At 42.7% G+C, this 19014-nt stretch overlaps 1 protein-coding gene across 3 annotated transcripts; it reads right to left on the bottom strand.

Moving 5' to 3' along the window:
- Positions 1 to 80: 80 nt before the first annotated feature.
- RSBN1 (round spermatid basic protein 1) lies at positions 81 to 18695 on the bottom strand. Of its 3 annotated transcripts, none has more exons than XM_015650733.3 (7): positions 18479 to 18695; positions 14226 to 14899; positions 8115 to 8252; positions 7569 to 7711; positions 6554 to 6721; positions 5389 to 5497; positions 81 to 4840 (listed from the first exon to the last, which is right to left on the bottom strand). In XM_015650733.3, exons 1-7 carry the CDS (start codon positions 18678 to 18680, stop codon positions 4379 to 4381), a joined length of 1896 nt encoding a protein of 631 aa, XP_015506219.1. In that variant the 5' UTR covers positions 18681 to 18695; the 3' UTR covers positions 81 to 4378. The 3 variants fall into 3 exon arrangements, with proteins under 3 accessions (XP_015506219.1, XP_015506218.2, XP_033375766.1); XM_015650732.3 differs by having other exon boundaries at positions 14226 to 14896; XM_033519875.1 differs by lacking the exon at positions 18479 to 18695 and adding an exon at positions 18179 to 18199 and having other exon boundaries at positions 14226 to 14896.
- Positions 18696 to 19014: the final 319 nt, after the last annotated feature.

Here is a 19014-nt window from a genome sequence, read left to right as displayed (position 1 = left end):
GCCCAGGCAGCGCTAGCCGAGTGCCGAGCGCCCCCCCCCCCCCCCCCCCAACCCGCAGAAGAAAGAAGCGCCCAGGCGGGTAAAGGACAAAATCAGACTTTTGTTTATTAAAAAAATACTTTACAGGAAAAAAATTCTATGCATTCCGTAGGACTATTTTACAAAGAAATAGCTTAACAGTTTGACACTCGTGTACAGTCAGCTACCGACAGCGCGGGGGGGGCGCGGGGCCGCCCCCGCACACGCGCGAATGTCAATAAATACACTAAGGCCGCACAAAGCAAACAGTCGTCCAGGCAATTGTACACGTCCTCTGGAGGCAGAGACCTTAGATAAATTAAAACCACAGAAAAAATAATCGTAGCTGCCAATCAAATCAAATTAAATCACGAAACAGCAATACAGGAGTCGGTATCTTTACATGTTGTACAGAGAAATCAGAAAGCGGGTGTTTGTCTGAATGCTCGGGGTGCCCTGGGCACTGCTCAGAGCCCACAGGAAGGGACAGAACGGGCTCTGGGGGAGAGGAAACGATTCCCCCGCTCCCCTCAGCCAGCTCAAGGCTGCCCAGGCTCAACACTCCTCGGGAACTGCACAGTTCATCCCTCAGCTGATTCACGCCCCTAACCGGGGCGGTCACGCCCGATAAGAACTTGGGGAAAGCTCTGCCAATTTGCCTTGTCCAGGGGAGCTGAACTGTAACGTGCAGGAACGCACAGCAGAGCCTCTGTGAAAAGTGTCCCTTATGAATCCCCTGGGAACACGTCGTGGTGCTCCCCCTTCCTGGAAGAGAACGTAGCAGATACCTGCACCAAGCGACCTGGAGCATGTCTAGAGGAGAGAGGAAACAAAAGCCAGCCAGTATTTCAGCTTTACACTGCATTTACTGGTCCATTTCCAGCACAGCTGAGCCACTTGCCTTTATCCCTGGGATGTTTTAGTCATCAGCACTTGATTTAAAGTCAAGTCTAAGCCTCAGTTCTGTTTCACAGACAGAGCACTTGGGCAGTGACAGCTGTCTCCAGCACAAAGCTGGAGTATTTTCTACCTGACACACATCACAGAGCAGATCCTCATAAATGGAGCATTGAGGATTTGCAGAACTGACCAGCAGCCTTCAAATTTAGGAACTGTTCTGTATCTGCTTTCCACTGACAATAACAAAACGTTAAGGTGTTGGAATGGACCTTAAAAATCACGCAGTCCAATCTCCCAACTCCCTGCCATGTGCAGGGACACCACCCACTGGGCCAGTCTGCTCAACCTGGTTTTGAAAACTTCCAGGGTTAGGGTATCCACAACCTCCCTGGGCAACCAGATCCTCACCACCCGTCAAATTTTTTCCTTATCTCTGAAATTCCTCCTCTTTTGATTTGTACCCATTGCCTCTTGTCCTGTCACTCAGTTGCTGATGAACAGCCCCTCTCCAGCTTCCCTGTAGTCCCTGCAGAGTGTGGAAGGGGCCCTGAGGTGTCCACACTGAACAGCCCCAACTTCCTCAGCCTTAGAACAAACTCTGGCACATTTGATGGCTTGATCAGCTCATTAAGGAGCCCGCTTTATGAAATCTTGGAGAAATTCAAATAGCAGAACAGGAGATATTCAGGAATATTTACTGGGTTTGTTCTGCTCAAACACTAAGTGGCCTGAACTCATTACTTCCTCTCTAAACTGCTCTAGCTCATGAAAAATCAGGGTTCTACAGGTCTTGGGCTGGAAAACATTTGTGTTTGTCCCACCAAGGCTTTGTTCCAGGCAAATGAAGCAATGGCTGGAGAATGAGCAGCTTCCCAAGCAATTCCTCTCACACTTTACATCCAGAGTTGAGATGGAATTTGAAAGCCTGCCAGTTTGGTTAAAGCACAGCAAAGCTGAGCATGGATTTAGTAAGAGATTCTCAAACAGCTTGTTCCTCTCTCCCTCAGTCTTTCAAAATAGGATAGCATCAGCAACATTCAGGTCATTCGAAGATACCTTTATTTATGTGCATTTAAATCTGACATTAGATTTTAAGTTGGTAACTGAGCAGAGCACAGAGAGCATGATGCTATTGGTCATGTACCTCCATGCAAGAGGAAGTCAGAGCATTTTCCAGGAATTTCAGGCTGTTGTCACTGATTTCACTAAAGCTACAGCTTGGAAAGTAGCACAAACCACCCTAGTCTTCCTTCATCCATTTGAACACATGCTATTAGAATTTACAAAGGACTTCCAAATGTATTCTCTCTTCATTCCATTCCAATTTTCCCAAGAAACAGACATGTTGGTGCATGGGGGCTCTCACTGTTTATGCTGCCTCTGCAGGCTCGCTTGGCCCCTGCAGGTGTGACAGTTCCTGAGTGATCAGTGCTGGCTGCCAGGGAAGGGCCACCCTGGCTGGGCCAGGGAGCAGCACGGGAGAGGCGCAGAACAGGCACGTGGAAGACTCGCAGACTTGGTCAAAAGGAAAGAACACCCCTGGGGAATCTTTGAATGTGAAGGATGAACTGAAACCACTATTGCCTGTGAGGAATTTTACTTTGCACAACCCTTAAAGCTATGAAATTCCTCTCAACATAAAAAGTGGAAAAAACCCACCAGAGAACTGACAGCTCGTTTCTGAGCCGCACTGAGTCATCTAGAATTTCTGCTAAGATTAAATTACACCCCTGCATGAATCACATTACTTCTCATCATAAAAGCTTTCCATTCTAACACCTTATTTACACAGATTACTAAATGAGTCACTACCACTTCAATCTGTAAATTAGTTTTAAATTGAAATATTTCCTAGTCCTCATTTTTGTACCGAAGACAATACATACATACACATAAGGAGTAATACAGGTTCTAACTAATCACTGCAGTATCTTCTGAGGATTATTTCTCTATCAGTTTAAAATAGTGACCTCTACACTGAGGTGCTAATATGTATATAAAAGCCTACACAAACAATATTGCACAAAGTAAGATTTATAATAGAGTAACATATTTTAGAGACCCTTATAAAGAGAAGAGTAATAATTGATATTAAAAAGATGCATCCAGAACTAACACAGCATCTTTGCTTTTGTCTAGTCTAACATAGTGTTTCAAATCTTTCCTATTCCAGTGAGGATTAGAACAAATAAAGTTATCTGGAGATAGCTAAGGTTGCACCAAACCCCAACTTGTACTCTAAATGTGGGGAGGGGGGAGGGAGAGGGAAAAGGGACTTTTCCTTTTGATGACTGGAAAGGGCAGTAATAAATGGGGTGAGTGAAAGTCAAATACAGATTACACATTTACATCCAGAAACATTGAAAGATCGTTTAAAAACTGTTAATAGCTGACACTCTACACATTGAGCATGTGCTGCTGATTTTTCCACAGTAACTGGGCACCCAGGAACTACACGTGGAAAAAGCAGTCCAACGCCAAAATACTTTTTATTGTGAAATACTAATACAGAACTTACACAGTAAGGCTGTCCTTATTCTAGGAAGTCAGGTATCAGCTCAATGATTATTATATTAAGTGCATCAGTACAAGGGAAAGTCCAATCCATTGGACACGTTACGACCCGATCAAACAAGCTGCCAAGTTGGTTAAGTATTTTAAAGCCTTAAAGTGCTCAAAGATAGCAGTTTCCTCCACAAGACTACCAAGAGGTTCTCTAATTTTGACACTACCATTTATCACGTTCAGGGAAGATGTATTTTGGAAGCAAAAACCCTCACACCAAACAACATAAGCAGTGCTGTGAGAAGTGTTAGGTCAGTAAGTCATTGCATTTCAACAGGAATCAGACACTTGCTTCAGTTCTTTTTACAGGTCACCCTTGTAGGAACTGTAAGAAACATCAATTTCTATAGCTTGTATATAAACCAACATGTCAAGAACAGACATACCAAAAATTCCACAAATCATCAAAAGTGCTGTGCTTTCTCTATTTTTTTCTTTTTCTTTTTTTTTTTTTTTTTTTTTTTTTTTTTTTTACTTTTTTAAGCAATTAAAATGAGATGGGGAAGTCACTTTGCAAGTCTTCTACAAAAGCATCACTTTCTGGTGAAGATTAGAGATAAAGTAAAAGTAGGGAAATAACAGTGACCAATGGCGAGTTCAATCATTTCATGTTCCTGGAGGAATTTCAATCTGACTTTGAGAAGATATTCAACATCTCTTCACTTAAACAGAAAGAAGTGGTAGACCACTGTTACAGGTTGTACTAAGGGGTTAAAATACAACTTGAATTTTGCATAATCTGTGTAAAAAAGATATGCTTGACATTTTGGAATGTCACCTTTCTTTATAGAATTATAGGCAAGATTTCTCCAATAAAACATAAGCCAGTTATAAAACTATAACTTCACATCAAAATTTTAAAAAGTTGTTTAAAAAATGTTTGAATATATACATATCACACAGAAGAGCCTGCATGATCCTGTGGATTGTGTTGCTGATCAGACTCTGTTTTAAAACCTGGAAGGGGCTGGGCCACCTGATCTGGTTGCACAAGTCCTGATATTGAAGAAACAGAGGAGGAGAGCACCCCTGGGGTAAGCTGAATTTCTATACCTGGTTCTTCAGACTCTATCTTTACACTCACACCTTGGGGTTCACCTTCTGCCTCTGTGTTTCCAGGAACATCACTGCTCAGGCTTGAATTGCTTTCTGCTTTTGGAGAAGTCTCCCCCACGGGGTGATACTGTTTGAGTCTGATGTGCCAGGCTAAGCTGCAGACTGCTGACACTGTTTTGAACTGATGAATGACATTTCTAGGGATGAAGTAGATGTCATTGTCACACAACTGAATCCTAGCATAGCGAATGCCTTCCCGTCTCATTTGGTTTAGTTTGGCTTCGTCCACCCATTGAACACACTGGGAGAAGAAGAGATGGGAAAGTTAGTGATAAACTCTTCAAACAATTCAGCATCTTTGTGTTTTCAAGTTAATTCATGTCCAAATCAGAATGTTTCTGTTTCATGGGTAAAACTTCAAATTCAAATGAGAACTAGACTTTTAAAATACAGTTTCTCAGATATGCACATCTTTAGAGGAGAATGAAGAGGTTTCTATAGTTATAGCTAAAAACTACAAAAATGGGCTGTGTTGTTTGGGCTGACAGGACTGAGTTTAGATGTTTCCATAGCCTAAGACATCAGACATTAGAAAAATCAGGAACAGGCACACATGGCTCAATCAACAGATTCTTTCTACAGCACACCCTGGGATCCACAGCATGAACCCCAGCTCAGGGGAAAGGAAAAGAAAAAGATCCCTTCTAACTAAGCTATTTTATCCTGAACTGAGAGAATTATGGGAACTGATGGGATGACTTTAGGGCTGACTTTAGGGAGAAGCTGGGATCTGCCAGAAACTCCTTCCAAAACATCAGGAATGAGTTGTCATGAGGGCAGATTTGATACCTGTGACACTGGAGGTTCATGCAGATCCAGCTGAAGTCTCTGCACAACATCAGTGAAGTCTTCAGCATGAAAACAAACCACATCTTTGGTTATACGAGGCTGGTCACTCCTAGAAAAAAATGAAAATTCCACGAATTTTTAAAGTATTTGAGTTACAGAACATTACAGCTCTTCCCAGCAGAAAGCTTCATTGAACCAATGACCTGCTTCAGTGCACAAAGTCTCAACACTTCTCAATAGTGTATTATTTTGTAAAACAGGGATAATTCATAGATTTCTCTTCTTTCTCCACTCTTGCTCCATTCACAAGAGAAGTGATGTTTGCATGGGCAATATACTGAAAAGCCTGTGAACCAGGTTCAAACTGCCACTATGAAAGTTCTCTGTGTTCCAGGAACCACAATTTGCCTCAATTCTTCCATTCTAAAATTGGACAGAATAATTCTGCATTAAGGGAAAAATGTAAAATTATAAAGTAACACTGAAGTTGAACCTGTGAGTAGTTTTATTCAACAGCAGAGTATACGAAATACTGGCATCTTTTCATCTTTTAGTCTAATGATATCGCTAATGATGCTATCCAATTTCTACTGTAATTTATAGCTATTAAAATAATGCAAATCCAGTTTCTCTGCAAGGTCAACAGCAATATCCTGGGTGCATAACCTGAGAAAGCACCACAGCTGTGAATTGCACTGAACTCTCAGACTGCAGTTACAAAAGCTAGAATTAACATACACGCTCAGGAAAAGAATAATCAAGGATGATGGTCCAAGTTTAAGGCTTTTGTACATCACTAAAATATTCTGCAAGCTGCTGCTACAAATTTTTTACTGCCTCTAGATGGAAAAATAGGAGGTGCGCAGCTTGAGGTTTTCAGCTCTATACAGCTTTTGAATCACAGAATCACACAATGAACTGGGTTGGAAAAGACCTTTAAGATTATCTCATCCAACCTATGGCCTAACACCTCATCAACTAAACCACAGCACTGAGTGCCACATCCTGGCTTTATTTTTAAACACATCCAATGAGTCCACCACCTCCCTAGGCAGATGATTCCAGTGATTGTCTCATTATAGGGTTTAAACTGTTTCTGATTAGGTTTGTTTTGCAAGGAATTTTTTTTTTTTTTAAAGAATAGCTGCATTCCAGCAGCACTTACCATTCCCCAAACTGCACAGCCTTGAGCACCCCAACAGCAGCTGTGCTCTGCCAGTCAAAGCCCTGCCCCACATGGTCAGCGTGAGCTCTGGTCCTGTCCTCAAACAGGACCTCACGGGGCTCGCTGGTCCGAGGTAGGTACTGCAGGTTCTTGATCTCGTTCATGGACCTGCAATGGGATAAAAACACACTAAAAATGTCCCTGTTGCTCAAAAATTAACATTTGTACTGAAATAATCTTGAAATGGTGGGTGCTGCAGGATTCCAAGGAACAAAGCATTTCCTTGATTTTTTTCTAGGTGTTTATTTGGTGAAAGATTAAAACAAAAGAAGCAAAGTACAATTCAGCTTATGAGATCAAACTTCACAAAACAAATCAAGTCACATAATTTTTGTGTTCACTTGTGCTGAAAGACTTCCTCCAAGAATGTATTGGTATGTGAAATAGAGCTATCCTACAGAACCTGAGCTTCAGGTATTTGGGAGTACATCCAAAAATTCTTGAAAGGACAATTAAAATATGCTCCCAAATTTCCTGAAATTTGTCTTAGAGCACTCTTTCAGGGACAGAAAGCAAGCACACACAATAATTCCTGAGCAGGCAGGCAGTGTTACAAGTGCTTTAGCACTGACTGCACTCTGATGCAGCATAAGCAGTAGAAGGATCTCTGCTGTTTTACAGCATTCCACCTGCTCTTACCACCAAATTGGTCCTTCCCACAGAAATAAGACTAATTAAGCCTCCTGAAGGATAATAAAAGGAGGTTCTAATCTTAAAGCACTGATCTAGGATATGTGAGAAGTACTGAAAGAAGTTGTGAAATAGAATACCCATCACAGGTAACATTTACTTTGTCTGCTGAGCCAATTTGAAACAAAGTGAAAGTGAAACTTAAATCTGAATTAGTCCTCTGAAAAGCCAGTTGCACATCAATCACTTTACTTTTGTTCTCAAATCTGACACAGACTTAACTGCAATGTTTTTCCTCAAGTACAAAAGGAAACCCAAACTGTACCGGCGCCGTTTGAAGGGTGATTTTGGCATATCAGCTGTGGGGATCATCTGCTCTCCCGGCCTCACCCACATGATGGGTCCATCATCACTCTGGGACCTGCACTGAAGTCTCAGACTGGAAAGAGTCCCCCAGGGCAAAGTCATCTAAAAGAAAATAGGAACAGAACAACCCACAAAACACACATAACACAAAACACTGGGTAAGGTAGAAAAATTAAATGATGCCTTTGGTAAAACTGGTTCATATCTGCTGTCAGAAGAATTGCATAGAAACTAAGTAAGTTTGAGAAGAAAAAGATATTCCAAGCTAGTTTTGTCAAGCATAGTTTTTAGGGAACTAGAAGTGCATATATATATATATATAACAAACTTTATTTTTTTTTTTTAATTAGCCACCTCATTCCTTGCCTTTGGACACAGGAAAGAATGAACCTCAGTAGCCCAAATAAGCACACCAATAAAGAAAATACCTTACAGTTTCTAATTACTTGGAAATCTAACAATTGCTTAAATATCTACAGTGCTCTGATCACATGTTACTGCTTACTCTAAGAAATGGAGATTCTTCCAACATATCTAGGAATTCTGGGAAGTAGTCCCCAACTTCTTCATCCACTGCTCCCACCAGGCTGATCTGGCGCATGGGTCCTGCTCTGTAGGTGCCACAGCAGTACGTCCGATTGACCTGAAGGCCAGAAAGGAGACATAACACCACCACAGCTTTAGTTCTCTCACAGGAGATTAAAACTAACTAATCTAACACAGCTGGGATCAATCTTTGACTCATCTACACCTGTTTCAGCAGCTGTGCCTTTAGGAATACACACAGGGACTGTTTAGAACAGAAGGGAAAGAAGGGACTCCTGCTTGTACTCCTGACAGGAAATCCTTCTGAAGTTTGAATAACAGCAAGTGAATATTTGACTAATTCAGGAACAATTCAACGCTTCCAGGCTGACTTGAGAAAACAACCACACAAGGTTTCATTGTGACTCAGTCTTTCTCCAGCAAGCTTCAACTCTCCACTAGTTTGTGCAGCTGGACTGTTGCTTCTACGTTTCAAAGCGGATGTTCCTGGGACATGCACATTCCTCATTTCAGCCCTGTCCCTGAGGTCCTCCCCCTGGGACTGCAGTGAAAAACCTCAGTGTCCTTCCTGCAGTGGTTCTGGTGGTGCTATTATATTATACACAGAATACTGGGCAAAAAGCAGAGGAAATGAGAGGTTTAGCTAGAAAGCCAGTGCTCACTGAGAAGAATTTTAGGATAACCATTTGCAGCAAAACCTACTGTCAGCGCTGGGGCCAGAAACGCTTCAATCTCAAGCTCGTGGACATCCTCTAGAACACACTGTCCCACCTTCCAGGGCATCTGGAAACTTTTCTTGCCAATTTCCTGTTCCCACAGGAGAGCCATGGGCAAACTCCAGTGTAGCCTCATCCTATGGACTGCAGCTGGAAGATGCCACTGGCCACAGAGAAGGTTCTGTGTAGATACCACAGCTAAATGACACTATAGAGCACAAGCTCTATACAGCACAAGTCTGTTTTGCACACTCAATTGTGTCTGAGCCCCAGCCTTCAGTGCTCTAAAAAACCTCCAGCTGTTCTCCATGACTGAGTGGTGGGACAGTACAGACACTGGTAAATCTTCAGTTTAACAGTCATGTTCACACCGTGTGATGCACTTTTTAACTCCACTTATAGATATGTGGGTGGAGCAGCTTAACTTTTAGTTTCAGTTTTGCATGTTTACCCAGCAAACCAGATGTCATTAAACTAGTCCATGGAGTTGTTAAAGGTAAATTAGGAGAGACTAATAAAGGAAGAATAGAATTACTGCTGCAATTTTATCCTACAGCAGAAACCATAGATATTTCACTTCTTAATTGCAGGAGTTTAGCTCACTCTATTTGCTGAATGCAGTTCAGAGCAGGAGCACTGGAACACCTCAGCAATATTTTAGTTCTGTGCACCTACAGACAAACTGAGGACTCAAGGGCCCTGGTCCTTCTCCAGTGAAGCTTAACTGCCTGGCACCGTTTATGTAAGTGGAGACGGACTCTTTCCAGATGAGTTCTGTGCTACTGAAACCACCTGATGAGAGCCACTGGTATTTCACAGGTGTTGGCATGAGTTAAAATAAATTAGAATTCCATAAGCAGTTTCTCCTTGTAATGTTTTCAACGGAAATGAAAAATGAGAAGTTTTAACTATTTATTTTTAATGCACTGGAACAATGAAAAAATAGACAAGAATTCAGGAATTACACAGGAAAGAATAGAAATACTTTAGGGAAACATTGGATTTCAATGCTTTGTTAGTTTTTAATAGAAATTAAAGGAATATGACAGACTTGAGGATTAAACCTAGGACATATTTACACTGAAAACATGCACCAACCCACAGCAATCCCCAGCAGGCTATACTATTCATCTCAAGTACCTCAATCACAGGGGATGTAGCCTGCTAGTTTAATATGCCAGAAAAAACCTCCTCATTTTTTTTAAAACTGCTTCTCTCTCATTGTTAATTGCTTCTGAGCAGCAAACACCAACACCACCAGTTAGGCCAGTAGTCTCAAGAATATGATGTAATGAACATCTGAAAGAACAGGCACCTTGCTCTCACTTTACAGCTGGGTGGTTTTAGTGTCCCATGAGCAAGCACCCTCCTGGCTGTACTGCAAACTCTTCGGCCTTGCATTCACCAGGTGCTCCAGATCCACTCTGAGCTCTATTCACTCCACAGCCACCTGCCTGCACCCCTCATTGCAGGAAGAAAGCTGAGATGATGAAATAGCTGAAGTCACTTTGTTATGTCCACTAGGATCTCTCTCGGTGTTTTTTATTTTTGTTTAAAGTTCAGCTCTTGTTTAGGAACTTAGCTGGGGTCACTCCAGTTCATACGGCTGCCAGAAGTCAGTAACTTATTACCACAGCACCTCCCTCGCTATAATTTGTTCCCTGTGCTGCTTTAAAAGCAGCAGTGGATCACAAGCAGTCACTGCTACTGTTTTTACTGTTGCAAAAAGACAATGGGCCAGTAAGACCACTCAGGCAGCCTGTGCCCTTTCAAATGCCACCCAGCCATCGCTGCCATGCGTACCCCCCACACTGAGAGTGAGATGGGCACGTTTAAAATTAGCTCTTGAGTGCTCATGGAGACATTTTCTCTCAGCTGCACCTTGTGCCTATCAGTGTTTCCCACACCTGGGTGAGAACAGAAGCAGGCTGAGGCAGTGTTTCCTGTCAGAGCCACAGAGCTGGTGTTTATTTGCATGCTCCTGAGCCACCCCAGCCTCACCACTGGTTAAGTGAGCAGCACAGGGTGAGAAGAGGACACACAGATGAGGCATCAACTGGAGACAAATGAAATTAAGTCTCAGAAGTTTCTCTCCAGTTGCAAGAAAAGCATGAATCAGTTGACAGCAACAGTATTTCAGTATACCAAGTCAGCTATAAAACCAACCACACAAACACTTGGCTACAAGGAAGAAAGCAAGAGCAGAAGGCTGATTCCTGCTGAAGGACATGCCATGCGCAGCAAGGGTGACATGTTTGACTAAAATCTGACATCATGCAGGATCACTGGGCATTGTTTGTATGGCTTTAGTGACAAACCAAATAAAGTTTGCAGATCAGATGCACAATTTTTCCACTTAATACTTTAGTAGCTACTGCTAAAAAAAGAAATTACCCTTCCAGAATCAGAGAAGTTCACATGGGGTAGACAAACAAGCTGTGATGTGGTTAATGAACCAAAGTTGTCAGGGACAGAGTAAACTGTTCTGAGCAGCAGGAGTAAGAAAACTTACCCAGTTATCACCTGCTTCTCCCACCTTCTTCCCAGAAGAAACAGCAACTTATGCAAAACCTACTTCCCCAGTTCTCTTTCCTGGCCTCTTCCCAGAACCCCCACACACCCTCTGTGACAGCCTAACTGTTCTTTGGATCACAGAGAGAATTCATCAGGCAGAGAATTGATCAGTTGGGAAAAAAAGAAGTGTTTTTTTAACTCTAAACATATTCTCATTCACTGAGTGGAAGCAATTGTACTGAAACAAGTGATAAGGAAAATAAGAGTTCATTCCAGCTGCACCACAAAGAGTTTCCAAATTAGTGTGCCCTTATGTGAGGAAAGCTTACTGCTCAGTGATTTGAGTCTTGAAAGCTCTCAGCCCAAGTGCACAACTCCACACTAAAGGTGAGCTGCAGTACTTCAGTGTTAGAACCCATGAGTGCCAATGCAAGCAGAGAATCCACAGGACATTAAAGCTGAATTATTTTAAGATACTGAAACCAAACACTTATGTAACAAATATATATTGGAGTGTTTTGCTATAAAATCACTGCCCTGAGAACAAAGGAATTCACCTTGCAAAGCAGTTAATTATCACTAGATTTAGCAAGTCATTTAGATTAAAGTCCATATGTTGAATACTGCAATTCAGTTTCACTAAAAACACAAAACAGCAAGCCAAAGATCACATTAACTTGCAGTTTACAGAACAAATTTAGATTTCTTGACACTGAATCTTCAGGATGCAAGACTCCCTAATGCTCCAGACCCCCTCGGCACAGGTCTGTGCAGCAAACTCATGCATAGAGAACAAACCTAGAACAGAGGCAACTTAATTATAAATAATCAGTGTTACAGCATACAATAGTGCAACATGTTTAATCTGCAAATGCACAACTATGAAGTGCTTCTGCACTGTACAGCTCTTGTACAGAAGAGTGAAAAGTGAAGCTTGGCCAATCTGTTCATCCCTCACCAGATCTGCCAAGGAACACCAGCCCAACAGCCAGGTTCATCACCCAGGCCCTCAAGCAGGGCATTGCAGACTTCTCCATTCCAAGACAAGCCAGCCTGTGAAACTTGGGTGAACCCACTAGCAATTCCAATGTTTCCTTCAGCTTTTCCATCACCTGTATTCTCTGGAGAGCCCTGCTCCGCTGCCTATGACAGCTCCCCTGCTCTGTTTGCTCAGGGAGAAGTGCACAGAAACACACTTCAGTCAGAGAGGATTAACCAGGTCATGCTGGAGCTGGGTTTAGAGAAGTGGTTTAGACCAACTGAACCTTATGTCATGACTCAATCAAGTTTAGACAGTACTTAAAATAGAATTAATTGAAGTACCAGCAGACTATAACCCAGCAAAGCCTCTTATTTATTACCACCCATTCCTCACGTGTATTTATAGTGCCAGTATTTGTGTTCACAGGACATTCACTGAGAAAAAATTCAATTGTTAAACATTCCAGAGGCTTTGTTTAGCCATTTCAGGGGTCATCACATATACTCAAGCCAGAATGCAATCAGGACACCAAAGAATACAGATAAATCCCTAATGCAGAAGACTTTAAAGCCTGATCTGTGGACACATCTGCAGCACACAGGTGTGTGCTGTGCAGAAGTGCTATTGCCCACAGCAGTGGTTCAGAGACTTTTTGGGGTACTCTGCACCCAGACACAGCATAACTAATTACTTAAATCAAGAAACAGAAGCTGGTTGAAGTAAGTCCTGCAGCAGAAAATCACTGTCAAACAAAAAGCCAAGTGTCAGAATTATTCATTTAATGCTATTCAGAGACTCCACAGCAACCAAGCAGTAATTTTCTGTAAAGGAGTAATTGTTTTTCCAATGCATATCTTGCTTATAAGCATTTGGTAAACCCTGCAGAGACCCAAATAGCCCATCAACAAGCACTGACACTCCAAAGTCTATTGTTAATGCTGCGTTCTTATCCTACTGAACTGAACACCACTACACTTTCAGATTTATTCTCCCAGCCAGTGAACCAGTAAATGTAATTAATGTCTCAACTAAAGACCTTAAAGGTAATCAACTGTTTGGATCCATTCTCAGACTAAACAGAAAGAAGCTTTATTCCATCAAAAAGAAATTTATCTAAGCTGTAAGCTTGTGGTATACTCATAGATACTTCTGAGTTTGATCACAAGACTAAAATGCCAGAGATTTTCATATAGGAATCTTAAAATTAGCTCAGTTTTTACTGTTGCATCCATTTAAGTTACACGGAGATACAGTTTCAGAATTTAGTTTCAGCATAACACAGAAACAAAGGGAGTAAATAAAATGAAACTCCTTTTCCAAGGCAATATAAAAGATCCTCTAACAACCTTCAAGTTAGAAAGTTTAAGCAGCATAAGGCATTAAGGGAACTAAGATAATAAAAACCTTGTGAAACAGATATACTGAAACATGAAAAGTAACATTATTGCAAAAAACCCCCAAACTCCAAGACCCTGAAAACAAACCCCAGCTCTACTGACTTGAAAAGCAGCACTAGCATTTGCAGTCCATGCAACTCCTGACAAAGACTTGGCTGTTGTTTTGAACAATCTCAGTGTTTTCCCAAGTTTAGAAGAAAAATATGCTCAGTGCAGATCTTTCCTCAGGTCACAGGCAGCAGTGTCTGAGGAGTGATTCACTAGCTACCTGGGAGCACAGAAAAGCTTTACACAGATGCAGGAATAGACAGCACAGTAGTGTAGCCCTAACATTACTTTTCTTCATCTTCATTAGAAAATAAATTTGTGACTTGCCTATTTTAAAGCATATCTGCTCTGGGTTACTGAGATTAATCAAATCTAGGTATTGTGCAACATTTATGCTTTTGAATAGCTCTTACCTGAGAGTGAAAATTTGAAATTGTTGTTGTTTCAATGTCCTTCTTGCCCAAAATTTCCATTTTCACTGGAGTATTTGGAAAGTTAAAAGCAAAGTAATCCAGGAAGTCTGGTAAATAGGCAGCTGCTCCGTGCACTATGGCTAAAGCATAGTATGCTGCATTTTTATCATTTTCACTGAATGACAATGCAAGAAACTCTTCTGCAAATCTCTCCATCTCCACTGGAGACAAAAATGAGAGTTCATCCATGTAAGCGTGCAGGACCAGGGCACCTCCATTGGACTGATGCTCCTCGTGAATGAAGTTACTGAATTTAGTGCCAGTCTTCAGGAAGCTGCTGCGGACAGAGTGCTCCTGGTGTGTCACAAAGGGGGTTTGTACTCCCTGGGGTATCCGGTATTCCTGCATGCCCAAGTTCAGCCTGCACAGTTGCTCATCCTTCAGGTACCTGAAGGATTCCTTGTTCATTTCCAGGTTGTCACACTGTCCTTGAGACAGAGTCTCCTTGTCAATGCGAGTGAGCCCAGCACACACAGTCTGCACCTCTTTGTTGTACATCTTCAGACGTTTTCCCCTTACATCTTCCCGGTGTTTCTTTTTCTTTTTTTTCTTTATTTTCTTCATAATAAGACTGTCAGCTCGCTGGGTTTTGCCATTTTCATCTGGAGTTTCTGCTAACAACAATAAAAAGAAGATTAGAGTTCTGCAGTTGCAGCATATTCACCCCAAAAGAATTCAGGCCTCTCACTTGCTGAAGAGATCTACTCCCAGGGAGACTGACCAATCTTAAAACACTTTTAAGATTAACAAAAGCATTTTTGGTTGTAAAATTCAGTCAAAAGTCAGGCTATCTATAGTTATACAAATAAAGGCTTGAGTTAAGGAAAACTTCCAAAATTCTAGCTTAATATTTAGAAATACTTCAACTTAAACAGATTTATTAGAATATCTTTAAAAGGAGTCTGTATTTCAGAACATCTATAATTAAATACATTAATAACTTCTGACATTTAAGGTAGTGCTATACAGGGAAAAAGGATAAACAAGCATGTGTAACATTTAAACATTAAGACTTTCATTACAGAACACTTCCCTGCTTTTAGACAGGTGATACAGAAGCAAACAGAGTAGCACTGAAGAGCTACAAGCTTTACTTACATTTAGAGGTAAAAACACTTAAGTAAATCTTAGCTTGCTGATCTTTTAAAATTAAAGGACCCAAATCATCACATCAACAGATTCAGTCTTATAGTTAACAATTCAGTTGAGAGAAAGAAATTAAGAGCCTGTTTTAGTTGTTCCACTTTTTTTTGAGGTTAATCAACCTCCAAAATGCTGAGAGATAAAATGTAAAGGAGTAGTTCTGTCAGGCAAAATGGAATAGTTTAAGTTCTTATTTCTAGAATAAAAACTAATTTAAATAATGTTTAGCAAGGGACAAAGGTAATTAGAAAAACTGATGCTCCAGCTGTTAAAAACTCAGATTGCCAAGACAAGATTTTAACGTGCTTGAATCAAAGAACCATTTCATCCAACAATGCCCATAAATCTCCTGGAGATGTGTTAGCAAGATAGCCATCGGAATGAGCACAACCTACAGCTGAAGGCAACACCTGACCAAAGATGCAGTAACTAAAGTTTTACCATTTCCCCTCAGCACAGGGCTTTGTCCTAATATAATTTCCTTTCTTTGGCTGCACACTGGTATTCCCTCTTTATTCTCTTAGAGCACTTAAGTTAAAGAAAAAAATACATGTTACACTGTTTTATGAGGAAAGGTGTAGTGATAAACACAGGCAACTCCAGGTTCTTTAGCATAACCAGTGTTTAACTGGATCATTACTGGTTTGGTCTTGGAGCTCCTTACTGGAGAGGGTTGACCTTCATAACAGCCTGGAGGAAGGGACAGAGTTACTCATGAAGCAAAAAAAGAGCTGATTGCTTAATCCTCACTTTGTACAATAGTCTTAGGACCTGAAATTCAAGTTTTCACTGTGCCGCTGCAGCCCTTGCAAACAGTAAAGGCCCTGATCTTTCTATTTCAGGGAAACCAGGAAAAGCAGGGTGGTATCTCTTGTTCCAGGAAGTCAACAGAAACGGTTCTTGGAATGAGGTTTTCTGCAAGACTCAGATGTGAGGGGTGCATGGCTTGCTCAGTCACTGGGCTCTCAAGCACAGACACTGTTGTACTCGCCGACTGAATGTGCAATTCACACACCAGGTATTTGTCCTGGTGAGACCAGAGATCCCAAGCTGTAACTAAAAAAAATTTCATGCCCCACTGAGGTGTTGGAAATACTTTCCTATGCACGTTTCTAAGAACATTTGGTTGTTAAAGGTCTCTTATTTTAAGCATTTCTGATTCTAGGTATAATTTTAAAACCTCACACATTTTAATTCAAAGTATCTTCCTGCCATATGCTAAAAACATACAGACAGACAGAGGAATCCTTGCATTTGGGAGCTTCCAGTGAACACTTGTCTGTTTTCTGGATAAAAGCTGCCCTGGCTGCTGCTGGATACACTGAACACAGCAGAGTCCCACTATTACAGTGAGTAACTGCTGTATTCAGTGAAGCTAAACATATATGGCATAATAATGCCTCGCAATCTTGAAAGAAATATTGTTTTAATTATTTCTTTAAATAAACAGAAAGCCTCCAGCACCTCAAACACAAAAAAGCTGTGAACAGGTAAATAAACTGTGGGCTCAGTAGTGAGGTATAGTGACAGCAATGCCAATAACTCAGCTACTCTAAAATGATCAGACATCCCACAAGAGAACCAGAACCACTATTAAACAGCAAAAACAGTGGGGGTGGTCACTGTCACCTGGGGCCACATATAAGCATAGTATAGTTAGTGTAATAGGTAATTTAATTAGATTATAGATCAAAATAAAAACTGATATTCAGGAAAAGAAATACAGCCCCATCCCTAAAGGCACTACCCCTACAGCTGCAGGCAGGCAGTGCTCAGATGAGCAAACAGCATTCCCTTGCAAATCTGGAATTCTGATACTCATTTCCACACTGTTTAAGCTTTCATTAAGAGGCCTAATTTAATTCTGGGTTAGAACTGACACAGTGACACTCCATTCTACAAAGTTATACTGCTCCAAACTTTTGCTTGATAAACACTGTTAAAACCACAGAGGTTTACAATGAGGAGATTTTATAATCATTATTCAAGCACAGCGGTATGGAAGCATTAACCAGTGGAGAAAAGTCTCTCCCAGTAATAGTTCTGTCTGTTCTTAAGACAGTCCTATCTAGAGTTTACTCTACAGCCACTTGATTTCTGTAAGCAAGTGCATCTTTGGTTTCGTTGGCACAAAACCTGCCCATACACTCCTCAAATATAATTCACCACATTATATTTTTAATTACAGCAGCTTTTGCAGTTATTTTTTATCTATGTTGCTCTCTCCAAGAAGATTTTTACTATAACAAATCTCTGAGCAGAACCAAAACAATCACTCTGTACTGTTAAAAAAAAATAAACAAAACCACACACAGCACACACCAAAATCCAGAGATATTTTGGCATTTCAATGAAAGAAAACACAGAATAATTCGGATTGGAAGGGACCTCTAGGATCATCTAGTGAAACCCCACTGGCAAGGCAGGGTCACCTGGAGCAGGTGACACAGGTTTAGAATATCTCCAAGGACCTCCCTGGGCACCTGTTCCAGTGCTCTGCCACCCTTCATTGAAAGAAATTCTTCCTTATGTTGAGGAGGAACTTCTTGTGCTTTAGTTTATAGTTATTCTGCCTTGTCCTGATGCTGGGCATCCCTGAAAAGAATCTGGCACCATCCTCTCACACCCGCCTTGGAAATATTTGCGTGGAATCACGAGATCCCTTCTCAGGACACTTATAAAAATCAACAGTTAAAAATAAGAAATAATAATAATAAAAAACAAAAAAAAGCAAACCAGCAGCTCCTCACACGTTAACGCAAACACAGAGGGCAGAAACCTTCATTCCCACAGCACTTGCACGCTGAACCTACGATGAAGGCGATTCTGACAGCAGCAGCAGCGCACCCACCCCGCGCTCCGTCCCCGGGCCAGCACCGCCGTGCCCGCTACGACACTGCCGGACCAGGGCCGCCGAGCCCGCTGCACTACCGCCGCCCGCTGCCCTCCACAGGTGCTCCCGGGGCTCCCGGCGCGGCGCTGCTGCCGCCCGGCCGAGCCCGCCGGGGGCACCCGCCGGCCCCGCGCCCCTCGCGCCCCCCGCCGCTCACCTCGCTGGCTGGGCCGCCCCGCCGCGCCGTCCGCGGGGCTGCCGCGCCTCGCCTTGTGGCCAGTGGGCTCGGCGTGGTGCCGGTGGTGGTGTCGGCGCTCCCCGGGCGGCGGGAGGCTGAGCGGGGAGAACGTGAACAGTCCTGCAGCAGCGGGGAGGGCGGGCGGGGGCAGCGGCTCAGCTGGGCCGGGCCCCGCCAGCATCGGCTGGCTCGGCCGGGCCCGCTTAGCGGCCGGCGGTTCACCGGCTGCCGCCCGCCGGCGGCGAGGCCCGCGGGGCCGGGCGGGCCGATCCGCTGAGGGTGGCGGCGGCTCCTCCGGGGCCCGCGGCACCGCGGCGACCTGCGCGGCCATTTCAGGGGCTCCCTCACACACATTTAAATGGCCCGAGCGCCGGGCGTCGCCACGCACGCGCAGCCGCGGGGCACTGTGGGACGTGTAGTTCGGGGGCGGGAGGCGCGTGCGCGCGGCGCAGGTCACGTGGGCGGGAAAGCGCTGAGGGAGCGCGGGCCCGGGGAGTGGAGAGGGGTGAAAAAAC

Source organism: Parus major, chromosome 26, assembly GCF_001522545.3.
Source record: "Parus major isolate Abel chromosome 26, Parus_major1.1, whole genome shotgun sequence".
NCBI classification, from domain to species: domain Eukaryota; kingdom Metazoa; phylum Chordata; class Aves; order Passeriformes; family Paridae; genus Parus; species Parus major.
The sequence above is the reverse complement of the archived record's forward strand: the minus strand, read 5'-3'. Positions and strand labels throughout refer to the sequence as shown.

Bases quoted from the DNA above. Each gene is read 5' to 3' on its own strand.
- RSBN1 (XM_015650733.3), bottom strand. From the start codon at position 18,680: ATGCTGGCGGGGCCCGGCCCAGCTGAGCCGCTGCCCCCGCCCGCCCTC. The intron at 14,900-18,478 runs GTGAGCGGCGGG...TATTGTTGTTAG, and splicing joins GGGGCGGCCCAGCCAGCGAG to CAGAAACTCCAGATGAAAAT. The intron at 7,712-8,114 runs GTAAGCAGTAAC...ATTTTCTTTTAG, and splicing joins AAGAATCTCCATTTCTTAGA to ATGACTTTGCCCTGGGGGAC.